Below are 12,059 nucleotides of genomic sequence, written 5' to 3'. Positions count from 1 at the left end.
AATGAAAAAAGTTGGTCATCCACATGAAAAGAACTAAAAATATATCCCTAGTTCACAATATGAAAAATAACTTCAGATAAATTAAAAACTTTTATGTCAAAAGCAAGATTTTAAAACATTCATAAGATGATATAGACAGATATCTTTCTGACCTTAGAGTAGGGAAGGATTGCTTAAACACCAAATATAAATAATTGATACATTTGAACAAATTAAAATGAGCAACTTCTGTTTATCCAGAGATATCTTTTTTAAATGTGAAAATACAGGGGTTTCCCTGGTGGCGCAGTGGTTGAGAGTCCGCCTGCCGATGCAGGGGACACCGGGTTCGTGCCCCGGTCCGGGAAGATCCCACATGCCGCGGAGCAGCTGGGCCCATGAGCCATGGCCACTGAGCCTGCGCGTCCGGAGCCTGCGCTCTGCAACAGGAGAGGCCACAATACTGAGAGGGCCGCGTACCGCAAAAAAAAAAAAAAAAAAAAAAAAAATGTATATATATATATATATAAAATGTGAAAATACAAACTACAAACAGGGAGAAGATATTTGCAACAGATATAATTGACAAAAGATCAATATTAAGAACATACCAAAACAAAACAAAATGCACAAATCAATAAGAAAAAGACAAACCAACAGATAAACGGGCAAAGGTATGAATAAGCATTTTAGTGACAGAAGTAAATGGCCCTTAAACATGGGAAAAGATGCTCTATCTCATCAGCAATCAAAGACACACAACTTAAGCCAAAATACCATTTTACCCCAGTAGATTGCCTCTCCAAAAAACCTTGCCTTCAGGCTGACTACTGGTTGTCCAAATCTGTTCTCTCCTTCCATGGTCATGAAGTTGTAGCTGGAAACAGGGCTGCCCAGGTAGACTACATTTGCCAGCCTCCCTTGCAGCAAAATGTTGTCCTGTGACTAAGTTCTCACCAGTTAAATGAATGGAAATTCTCTGTATTATTTCTGGCCTGGGTTTTAACACATTGGCCATATGCTCCTCAAGACTCATTTTCCTTCCTGTAAGTCAGAACATGGATATACTTAAGACCCAGTTTCAACCAGGCATACAAGTTCAGTTCCCTAGGTGATGGCAGAGGAAGGAGATGGAGAAAAGTCAAATAATTTAAGGAGGCAAAACTGTCCTAGTAGCCTGGACTGCGCACCTCCAGACTGTTATATGAGAAATTTCTACATTTTTAGGTTACTGTCTTTCAAGGTTCTCTTTATTATAGTTTAGCCTTTACCTTAACTAATACGTTGGCCCATACTAAGTGTTTTTCAGGATGTGGAATTCTCATTCACTGCTGGTAAGAGAATAACTACCAAGCACTTAGAGAAAAGTCTGACATAGTAAAGTTGACCATGCACATTCCCTATGACCCAGCAAGTATACATAGAGAAACTCATGTACACTAGGAGACACTCACAGCATTTTATATATTATTATTAATCATGATGGCAAAAAAGTGCAAATAACCCAAATGTCATAAAGAATGAATAAATAGCTTCCAGTATTTTCATGCACTAGAATACTATATATCAGTGAAAATAAATTAATGATAGCTACACACATTGATGTAGATCAATCTTAATATAACATTGAGTGAAAAATGGAAGTCATAAGAAGGCATACTTACTTTGAAAATTTTTTATTAGAGAAAATTTTAAACATACACAAAAGTAAAGAGAAAAAAATAATGAACCCCATGTACCCAAGAATTATCAATTCCTGGCTAATCTTATTTTATCTGTATTCCCACCTACTTCCTCCTTCCCCCAGATTATCTTGAAGCAAATCTTAGCCATCCCCAAATACTTCAGCACATATATTTAAAAGATAAAGATTTGTTATACATGCCAAAATAATATTATTTTTAAAAACTAACATCAGTTCTTTAATATCATTAAAAAATCTGGTATGTGTTCAAAAGGGCTTTGTATTTTTGATGCATGTATATAACATACATCAAAACTATAAAGAAAACTATAAAACTATCATAAAACTTTAAAGAAAACAAGGGGATGATTAATACTAAATTCAGAATTGTTATTGAAGGGGCAACAGGATGAAGAGCGATTTGTTAGAAAAGGGACAATGTGGGGGTTTCTAGACACTGCTAATGTTCTATTTCTTAACCTGGGTGGCTACTAACCAGGTATTCATTTTATTATTATGCATTAAATTGTAAATAATTTTCCGTACCCGCTTGTATATATATTTCACCCAAAAAAAGAAAAGAAAAAGAGAGGCTGCTTCTCCCACCCTCCAACCTACGAAATGTTAGCTGAATTCGAAGCAAGAAAAAACCAAAGTATATCACTGAGTTGTAAGCAAACAGGAAGTTTGAAATTGTCCTGTGAACAAACCTGATCAGCAGAGGTTCAATTTCGATTGGATGCACCTTGCCCCACCCCCATCCCGAAGGAGGGTGGGTCTCAAAGTGAGATTCCTGCATTAGGCCAGGAAATTTACCAAGGAGAAGGATGTACTGAGGTCCAAAAGTACAGGAAATACAACCTATACCAAACAGGAAAAATAACCGGAAATTCCTCCCGCCATGCGTTATAGCTTGGTATGCACATAGAAAGCTGAGTTCACCCGTGCAAAACAGCCATGACAGTGACTGGCACACCGTGAGCGCTCAATAACTGTTAGCTGCTGTTACTTTTCGTTTTTTTTTTTTTTCAGTACGCGGGCCTCTCACTGCTGTGGCCTCTCCCGTTGCGGAGCATAGGCTCCGGACGCGCAGGCCCAGCGGCCATGGCTCACGGGCCCAGCCGCTCCGCAGCATGTGGGATCTTCCCGGACCAGGGCACGAACCCGTGTCCCCTGTATCGGCAGGCGGACTCTCAACAACTGTGCCACCAGGGAAGCCCTATTTCTCATTATTATTATTTCATCATCCTTTTTTCCCCGCCATGTACGTTAACTTTAATTATAAACTTTTGACTTCCCAGAACATCTGACTTGGAAGGAGTGATGTTTTATTTCATTTGTTGCTGACATATAAGACTGAGGTCCAACTACAACTACGGTTTCTCCTACCCAGTATGGCTGACACACGTGTATGTACGTAGCTATACATCAATTTAGCTCTGTTTTAGCTTGTCCTAACCATGCGCCTTTTTTTTAAATGGTCTCTCTTTTTCCCAATTATTATAAAATATTTCTCCATACCATAAAACGTTCTTCAAAAACCACTGTTAATGACCCCATAACATTCCATGTGCACAAGTTAGTTAACCATTCCCCAGTGGAATTTAGTTAACTATTCTCCATTGTTGGACACTCAGACTGTTTCCAACTCTGTGACTTTCTAAAGAAGTTACACACATTTGAATTCAGTTTAATTTTGTGGTAACACTTCATTGGACACCCTAGATAATTCTGAATGATTGCCATGTTAGTTTATACTATAAAGGAATGATAATTCAAAACAATTACTCTATTCATTCAATTAATGTTTAATGAAGCCCTATACCAGGAGGTGTAGAGGATACATAGACAATAATTTTTAATATCAAAGTGCTTTCTGTTATGTGTCAAATATATCTCAATAAAGCTGGAAAAAAAAGTGCTTTCAAATGAAGCAAAAGCAAATTAGCAGGTACAAGTGAAAATTTTCATTTCTATATTGATTTTAAAACAAAATATTTTGCTCAAAACTATGAAATTAAGTCAGAGACTTTATCTGACATCATAAGAATCCTTTTCACCACCGGTAAATAAAATCAGTTGATTGGACTACAGTTTTCATTTTCCATTTGGCATCATTACAGGTAGAGAAAATGTAAAACAAAAGTTGTAAGCAAACACATGGCAGCCCAGGAAATGTGCTTTTCGGCTGTTACTTGTACTTAGATAAAAAGGAATGACACACACAAAAAAAAATCCACCTTATAAGGAGCTGGGAATCTCTCTGGTTTGCCTATCACATATCCCTTTTAAATTCCACCATGAAACTCACTCCATTCTAAAAGTACAGAGGACTTTATCAGGATGATTTAAGAATCGCCCACTTTGGGATCTATTTAGGCAGCAGATTGGTGGTTGTGTATTTGAATTTCAAAAAGCTTATCTAAGTCAGAATGTAACAAGAAGCAGTTGAAACGTAAAGAAAACCAAAATTAAACAGATAACAAGGCCTAATTTTTATAGACTATTTATCGGTGCCAAGGGTGTGATAAAGGCTTTCCACAAATCACCTCACAGAAGCCTCACAAAGGCAAGGAGATAAGTACTATTATTATCCCCATTTTACAGATGAAGAAGTTGACTGTTAGGGGTCAAATATATTATTAGTGGCAGGGCTGAATGGCTAACACCAGTTTCTGCTCTTAAACACTATGTTCTATTTTTTTCCCATCCTGAGATACCAACAGGTGAGCATATATATGTTGTCAATAAATTAGAAAGTAATTTGGGTCCAATGAATAAAAATACCCTCAAATAACTAAAAATGTCTTCTAGTAACTGTCTCTATTCCCAACTTCTGCCTTCAAACCACTAAAACAAAGGTAGACTGAGTGATTAGACATACAGTTTACTCCATTTTTTAAAAAATCTTAATTCTCAGTTATGTAACTTGAAATAAAAATAGCATAAAAAAGGGTCTGCTCAGTCCACAAAGTAGACTCTCAAATTGGACCAGAGCTGAGGATGTGGGGTTCCTGACCTGGTCATCACACAGCCCAAATCTAGACAGTTAGAGCTCAGATTTACCATTCCATAGCATACTCCAACCCTCACTGTATTTCAGAGCATGCTTTGCTTAAAAATTTCTCCAAAACTATTTCTTAAGATACTTTGAAGTTCATGAAACAAATCAGGTTTTCTGGACAACATAAGAGGGCTTATTGCAGTAGCTTCACTTAGTATGACCAAAATTTCAAGCGTGTTACATTTGTACATATTCACCATATTTTTTTCCCCTTGATCTTAAAACCACCCTGTGAAGCTGCTGCCTAGGCATTGTGGTTTCTTGAAATGATCTTGGTGAAAAAACAACTTAGTTATGGTTAATAAATTTAATTAACTCCTCCTGTTAAAAGACCAGAGTTGCTGTTCTCTCTTCCATCCAACTATGATTCCTTCAACGGATGTAAAGTCTAAACAGGTAAGTGTTCTATCTCCTACTCTTCTTTGTGAGGAATCTAAAAGTAAACCACTGTTACCGAAAAGCAGAGGACCTGGGTTCCAGTCCCACATATGTTACTGTTAATTGTGTAACTGACATTATGCCTCCTTGCACCGCTGAAGTGGGCTGGACAGGAAATGTTTAAAGTCCTTCCCAGCTATAAAGTTTTACTTCGTAATTTAAATTGTTGTTTTCTATTGCAAGTTTAACGAAGAACATTAGAGGTAGACACAGGTTCCCTATGAGTGACAGTAGCCCTTTTAATTTCCCTATTGAAACCTATCACATGACGGGAGGTCATATTAAATTGAACTGGCATTTCCTTATGCTACATCTGCTACCAAAGTGTACTATTTGTACTTCAGGCAGCAGAGCGGTTGAAAAACAACAGATTTTCTTGGCACTTCCTGCACGTATGGCACATAGATGAGTATGAGATTACCCTCAGGAAAATACTGCAAATAATAGCTGTCAATTCTTAGCAACTAACAACACTCATTATTAAAAATAAACACAACCTCCCATCCATGAGTTCCACCTCACAAAATGTGTCTTTTGTTTCTTCTGACTCTCATATGTGAACCAATATTTTTTACATGGGCTCCATAATATTTCTGCTGCAGAATTCAAAAATTACTAGATCTCTAAAATCTACAGATAATCCCCAAACCTTCTGTTAGCCACTTGCTATGATCTTTTCCACTGCTAAGCTTTTTGCCAGAGATGCTAAGAGTAGTGTAGTCAACTGGTTTGAGTTTCATACACTTTTCCAGACAACCTTGCCTTTTAAGGGCCCACACAAATAAGAGATTAATTTCTCTGGATTCTAAATCTTTGGGAAGTTGACCAACACACATGAAGTAGTCTTTCTCCTCCTAGTTAACACATTAACTAACACATTAATCTTTTAAATTATTGCTTGGGGTCCTTTTGTCCTCGATTTAAACCTATCTAATCCTTTAACTACTTGTATAATTCCCAATTCTTCCCCCTCTTACAATTCTATGCTCTACTTTTCTGAACGTGGTTTTATTATTTTTCTGTATTTTCTGTGGTATTACATTTTAATTCCTTGAGAAATCAGATAATACATAGTGTTTGTGAATTCATTATGAAAAAAGTTAAAGCAAAGGTAACCCTCCTCAAAACAGGGGAGCCAAGAGAAAACGCAAAAAGCTTGAAAATTTTACTGCATAATTAATGTGAACTGACATGACATCTTCAATTAGACTCAAAGACCCTTAGGACTGAGAGAATCTAAACTCCTTATCTTACAGATAAGAAAACCAAAACCCAGGAAGAAGCTAAGTGACTCGCCCTACATGATACATCTAACTGGATACATTTATGGTCTTACGCATAAAATTACAGCATAAAATTACACGTTACACCTAGGATGGTTCTTTTCAAATTGAAAATAGCCCCATGAAGTCTGTTTCCTAAACACATGCAGGCAGCCACAGTGGCTAAATCCCACATCTGTGGAGTCATTCTTTTAAATCAAACCCTTACCTCAGAAATTCTGAGATAAATGCAACTGGTATTAGGGGAAATTGGAGAGAATAAGAAAGAACAATACTCCAGAATGTTAGATTCAAGTCAGAAGGTAAAAAAGTCACATATAATCAAAAATGACTCTTGATACATTTAAGTGTATCACAGATACACTTAAATCACGCAGAGTCCAATATTTACGTCTTTATTCATTGGGAAGAGACCAATGTCTTCTCTTAATGAGTCCAGCACAGCTAGGTTTTCCTCCAGCAATAGAATAAGCCACTTCCTTTTGTTTACCATCAGATGAAATACCTGCTAGAATTGAAAGAGTTGGTTGTTCCAAAACCACCTACCTTTAAGCAGTGGACTAGCATCTGCCAGGGTGAGAGACTCACCCTTAAAGAGGGGCTCAGGAAAAGAAACAGTTAGAAAACCAGGATCCTACCTCTGAAACTATCCTTAATAAGGGACCTATTCTCACTGCACAGGACAGCGGGCCTTATGCTCTATTTAACTATTTAACTCATTTCTCTTCCACTGTCTTCTTGATTTTGCCTAGTAAATTCAGGTGAATGTGTGCCATTCAAGGTGTATATGATCCAATTCCACTGTATTGATATTTCCCTATTCCCATATTTGCATATGCATATAAGGATCTGGGTTAGACACAGGATGTGTAAGTATTACAGGGGAAGTAGATGAAGCCTGGACACAGGCTCTGATGAGAAGGGCAGGTCAGGTGTAGTAAAGAGCCATAAAGCAGCTTGAGGACTCACAGGTAAGTGAGGAGGGTTGAAGGGAATAGACAGATCACTTTCTATGGCACAGAATTTGTTCCAAAAGTAATTTTTACCATGTTTGTGATTTTTCCTTGGATTGGATTTGATGGACACATTTTAAGCATTGCAACACACCCCATTTTATTGATTTTTATTTTATTGATTTATTTTTGTTGTCATTGTGCCCCACAGCATGTGGGATCTCAGCTCCCGGACCAGGGATAGAACCCGCACCCCTTGCACTGGAAACGCCGAGTCTTAACCACTGGATTGCCAGGGATGTCCCCATTGTATTTATTTAAAAATCAATATAGATGGCCTGTACTCTCAAAGCATATACGTAACCGTATAACTATAAAATTCATACTCTGAAAGAGATTAATCATGAGAATATTTTTCAGGTAAAGACTTGATCATGGACAAATGACCTTAAAGCAGAAACACCGAAACCAATACTTGGAAATACATGCTGCAAGTCAGTGCTCCAAGCAGCAGGAAAACCAGACTGCTACCCCTTGAAGACCTGCCACAAAGAGCCATGTGGAAAAACCGCACAGAGAAATGGTGATTGTGAACAAGAGTTCTACCTCAGTATGAAAGATTTTTGGCTGTGTTGGACCGCTAAGAAAAGAAAGGTTATGCTCATTAGAAAGTTTACCTGTCTCCAAGCAAATAATTACTTCTCTGCTAACATAACTTCCATGTCAATGTAACCAGTTCCTACAAGTATAAATTATCTTAATTGCATGCAGATAAAAATCTGTGTTTCCTGAACAGTGTTCATCTTAACTCCATTATTGGAGTCAACCTAAAAGAAACTTAAGTCTCTGGGCTTGCATATTGTGTTTGCCTCTGGCCATGATGAGATGGTCCAGATTCACACAGATTGACAGAGGGTTTCCCCACCAGCTCCTCTCACAGGACTCCAAGCATTTTCACAACTTGACCACACAAAAGAACCCCCAGTCTGCTCCTGCTTTTCCCAAGACAAGTACAGGAATGCCCTTCTCTGCAGTCCTTTCATAAGATTGTGTCTGTACAAACACAGGTGTCTACAAAGCAATTTTTATCAACTTTGCATTGAATATCCCAAAGAACAGCAGTGATCTCAACACTCCATCCATTGTCTCAATGGATGGGAAAAGCTACCCATGAGAGACGATAAAGGAGGAAAAAAAAATAACAAATATATGTTTATTAAACTCTTCAACAGCACCACAAAATACTTGTACTGGAGAGAAAATATATTTTTTAAACCACAAGGCACGTTAAGTAAAAATGCGTAATCAACCTTAATTAGATTCCTTCATCAGTTGACAATGTAAATGGATGGAAACTACTACTCAAATATGCAAACCTTCATCTTACATGCAAGTGGCCTCCAACAAATGATAAAGCAATATTTCCGTGTGAGTGTGAGAGATGGCACTGAATTCTGGCCCATTATAAAGGAGTCAGATTCCACTAGTCCTTGCTTGGTTTAACTGCCAAGCTTTTAGGTAGCTATTTTATAAAAGCGGGACTCGCCCTGATAAATTAGTGAACAGTGCGAATGTCAAAAATTGCCTGCACTCAATGAACCTCTAGAGCACTTCGGAGCCAGACTTCAAAAAATGACTCCTTAAAAAGAATTACGTTGTGACAATGGTATCGTTTAAAAAAAATAATACGGCTAACGGTGATGATAACTGGGCAGGAACCACTGCTGCTGCCTGCCTCCTATGTAAGTTGCCCGGCTGAAGGTGGTTAAGTTAAAGCCAGTTCTCCCCTATTGGAGGGCCGCCCTGGCAGCAGCGGAGAGCCACCCGGTTTCCAGCTCCCTGTGGGCTTGACGGGACTAGGACTGGGACTGGGATTGGCTTCCACGAAGCCCCGGGTGGCTCAACGAGGCGCTCTAGCTGTTCCTCACCACCTTCCTCCAACACAGACCCCAAGTGAGAAATGCAACTCCCGGAGCACAATGACAAGAAAGCACACAAAAGGAGCAAGGCAGCCGCTCCCATCCTTACCTTTGACTTGACTTTCATACTCGGCTATGATCTCTTTGTCCTTTTTGAATCTGCTCGGAGTGGACATTATCCAGCTGTTCTGGGTTTGCTTTCAGTGGGCAAGTTCTGTTAGGGGGTCACCGACCAGTCTCCTCGGAGAGGCAGAGAGTTGTACTCCCACACGCCGGGAACCCAGAGGCAGCACCGACAGGAGGGAAAGGGGGAGGGAGAGGAGGAGGAGGAGGAAAAAAAGGAGCGAGCCGAGGACTAGATTAACCCGGGCGCTGGCACCATACTCTCCGGATCGAGCTGCCGTCGGTGATGCGGAGGGGAGCCCAGGGTTCGGGGCCGGAGAGGCCCGGCGCGCCGGCAAACTCCAGCAAGCGAGTGGTGGGGGGCGTCTCCCTGCCCACCCCACCCGGAGCCCGGCCACTTCCTCTACGACCGCTGGGCGGACGCGGGAATCGCGCCGGCGCTCCGCACCATTGTTAGCAACCCGCACGGGGCGCGCGGGGCAGGGCCAGCCGGGGAGGGCGGGCGCCGCGACTCTCCCTTCCAGCTCCAGCCGCCGGCTTCGGCGCTCGGGGGTCCCGCCCGGGCTGGGGATGCTACTGCCGCTCCTCCGTCGGCACACACGGTTGCTACTGCCCCGGGCAGGAAAGAGGAATCGCGATCCTAAAGCAAGTCCCGGGCGCCGGCCGCCGCACCGTAAGAACGCGTCCTGGGCACAGCCCCGGCGGAGTTTAGGTCTCCACCGCCGGTGCCTCGCGGGGCCTCTGCCTCCTGGGCCACCGTGCGCCGAGGCTGCCTCTTTCTCCCCCGACCCCCTTTCCGCTGCTGCCCCCAGGAGGCCGCCAGCGACAGACACACTCGCAAACGCACCCGGAGGAGCCGCGCCCCCGGAGGCCGCAAAGTTGCCGGCACGTTCACGGCCCCCGGCTCCCCGGCATCTGGGGAGCGAGCTACGGGCGGCAGCGGCCGGGGCGGCCGCGCGGGGCTCGGCGAGGCGGGGCAGGGCTCTCGGGAGGGGTCGGCTCGGCAGCGCGTTCCCTTCTCCGCCCTCGCCCCCTGCCGGCGCGGTGAGGAAGCGCCGCGTTCGTCCGGGAAGATGGACGCCTCTTGTGGCCAACCGCAGCCCGGCCCTGCGCGCCGAGCCCGGCGGCCGTGGGCAACGCCCCCAGCGCTTCCCGGAGCTGCGCAGCCCCAGCAGCTGGGAAACCCCTCCCGACCCGGCGGTCTGTCTTTGGCCGAGGGTGAGCGCTGTGGTGGGGCTCTTTTCAGTGTCCAGTGGGGAAATCCAGACTTTGGATGTCTGCATGGAAGAAAAGGATGTCACTCCAAGATGTCACTCCAAACCCCAGAAGGAACACTGGAGACTGAATTGTGAACGTTTTGGCTGTTAAGAATCAAAGAAGAGCGAAGCTCTTTGATCAGGCAGAGAAAAATACCCATCTTGAACACCATTATTCTCCCCATCCTAGAAGGAGCTGGAGGGGGGTAGGATGGCGGGAAAGGCGTGGTGGGGAAACAGGTCACACTTAGGATGTCACCAGGTTTTGACGGACACATTTAGCGTTTGGGACCTTCCTTCTCCAATATTATGGGCCTGATTTACCAAAGTGATTTGTCCAAGGGCGTGTCCAGTATCAAATGTTCTCTCTGCTAGATCTAAAGAAGAGTAGGGACTTCGAGACTATAATCATTCATTCATGTATCCAGTGATAAAATTTCTTACTGCGAACCAAACACCAAGTAAGAGCTAAGGATTCAGAGAGTAGAACCCTGCCCTAAAGGATCTCACGGTCTATTGTTGTACAAAGTAATTACAGGCGGTACTGTGATGCTATAAGAGAGCTACTGCCGGCTTTGGGAGCCCTGAAGAAAGAAAAGTGGACTGCGTAAGAGGTTTGGGGAGAAGGGCTTCCAACAGGAGTGGTATTGGAACTGCGTTTAAAGGGTGAGTAGTAAGGAGTTTGCCACCTTAGAGAGGGAAAGTGTTGCATTCCACGGAGAAGAAGGAGAATCCTTCTCTGGGAGAATTGCAAATGAGTTACAGGATGCCCTCCTCTAAAATACCAGATCTCTGATGGGAGGTGAAAAATATTTTAAAAATTTAAATATATGTGTGTTTCAAGCGGTAGTGTGTGCATATTGTTTTTAATTATATGGCCTTTTAAATTTTGATTGTTAAGCAAATCTTTTTACTTTATAACGACAGAATAGAATGTATGGAAAAAATGTTAAAAAATGTTTGTTTCCATTTTGCCACACAGGAGGTTAACTACGGAATCGCAGACTGCCCTAATTTCACGTGGGGCTGTCTTATGTAAGAGTGTAGCGTGAAGAGCCAGGATATTCCAAAGCAGAGGCTGAGAAGGAAGGTCAGGGCCAACTGGGAGAGGCCTCCTGTGCTGAGCTCTAGGACACAGTTCTGCAGACAGCAGGGAGCCTTTTAAGTAGAGAAGGGTCATGATCACATACATGTTTTATGAAGATAACTGTTGGCAGCATGGAAGGATGAGTTGGCTATGGGGGTGGAGAGACCAGAGGCAAGCAGCACACTGGCGATAATTGTAGTCAAATCTAAATGTGATTCATGTCATCCATCCATGGTGCTACTGGGATTTATTCCATATTTGCACTTGGGAAAT

The 12,059-nt window shown here is 42.3% G+C and overlaps 1 protein-coding gene across 3 annotated transcripts in view; it reads right to left on the bottom strand.

Annotated features, from left to right (window-relative positions):
* Positions 1 to 10,066, bottom strand: part of SRGAP1 (SLIT-ROBO Rho GTPase activating protein 1) — a 270,945-nt gene extending 260,879 nt beyond the window's left edge. For 2 of the 3 annotated variants that reach the window (XM_024122891.3, XM_024122892.3), the window contains exon 1: positions 9,430 to 10,049. In XM_024122891.3, coding sequence (XP_023978659.1) covers positions 9,430 to 9,496 — 67 coding nt within the window. In that variant the 5' untranslated portion in view covers positions 9,497 to 10,049. Of the gene's footprint in view, positions 1 to 9,429 lie in introns of all 3 variants that reach the window. The other variant, XM_028490343.2, reaches the window with a different exon arrangement.
* Between the last annotated feature and the right edge of the window lie 1,993 nt (positions 10,067 to 12,059).

This window comes from Physeter macrocephalus, chromosome 6, assembly GCF_002837175.3.
Source record: "Physeter macrocephalus isolate SW-GA chromosome 6, ASM283717v5, whole genome shotgun sequence".
In the NCBI taxonomy this organism is placed as follows: domain Eukaryota; kingdom Metazoa; phylum Chordata; class Mammalia; order Artiodactyla; family Physeteridae; genus Physeter; species Physeter macrocephalus.
Note: the sequence above shows the minus strand (reverse complement) of the source record. Positions and strands in the feature narration are given on the sequence as shown.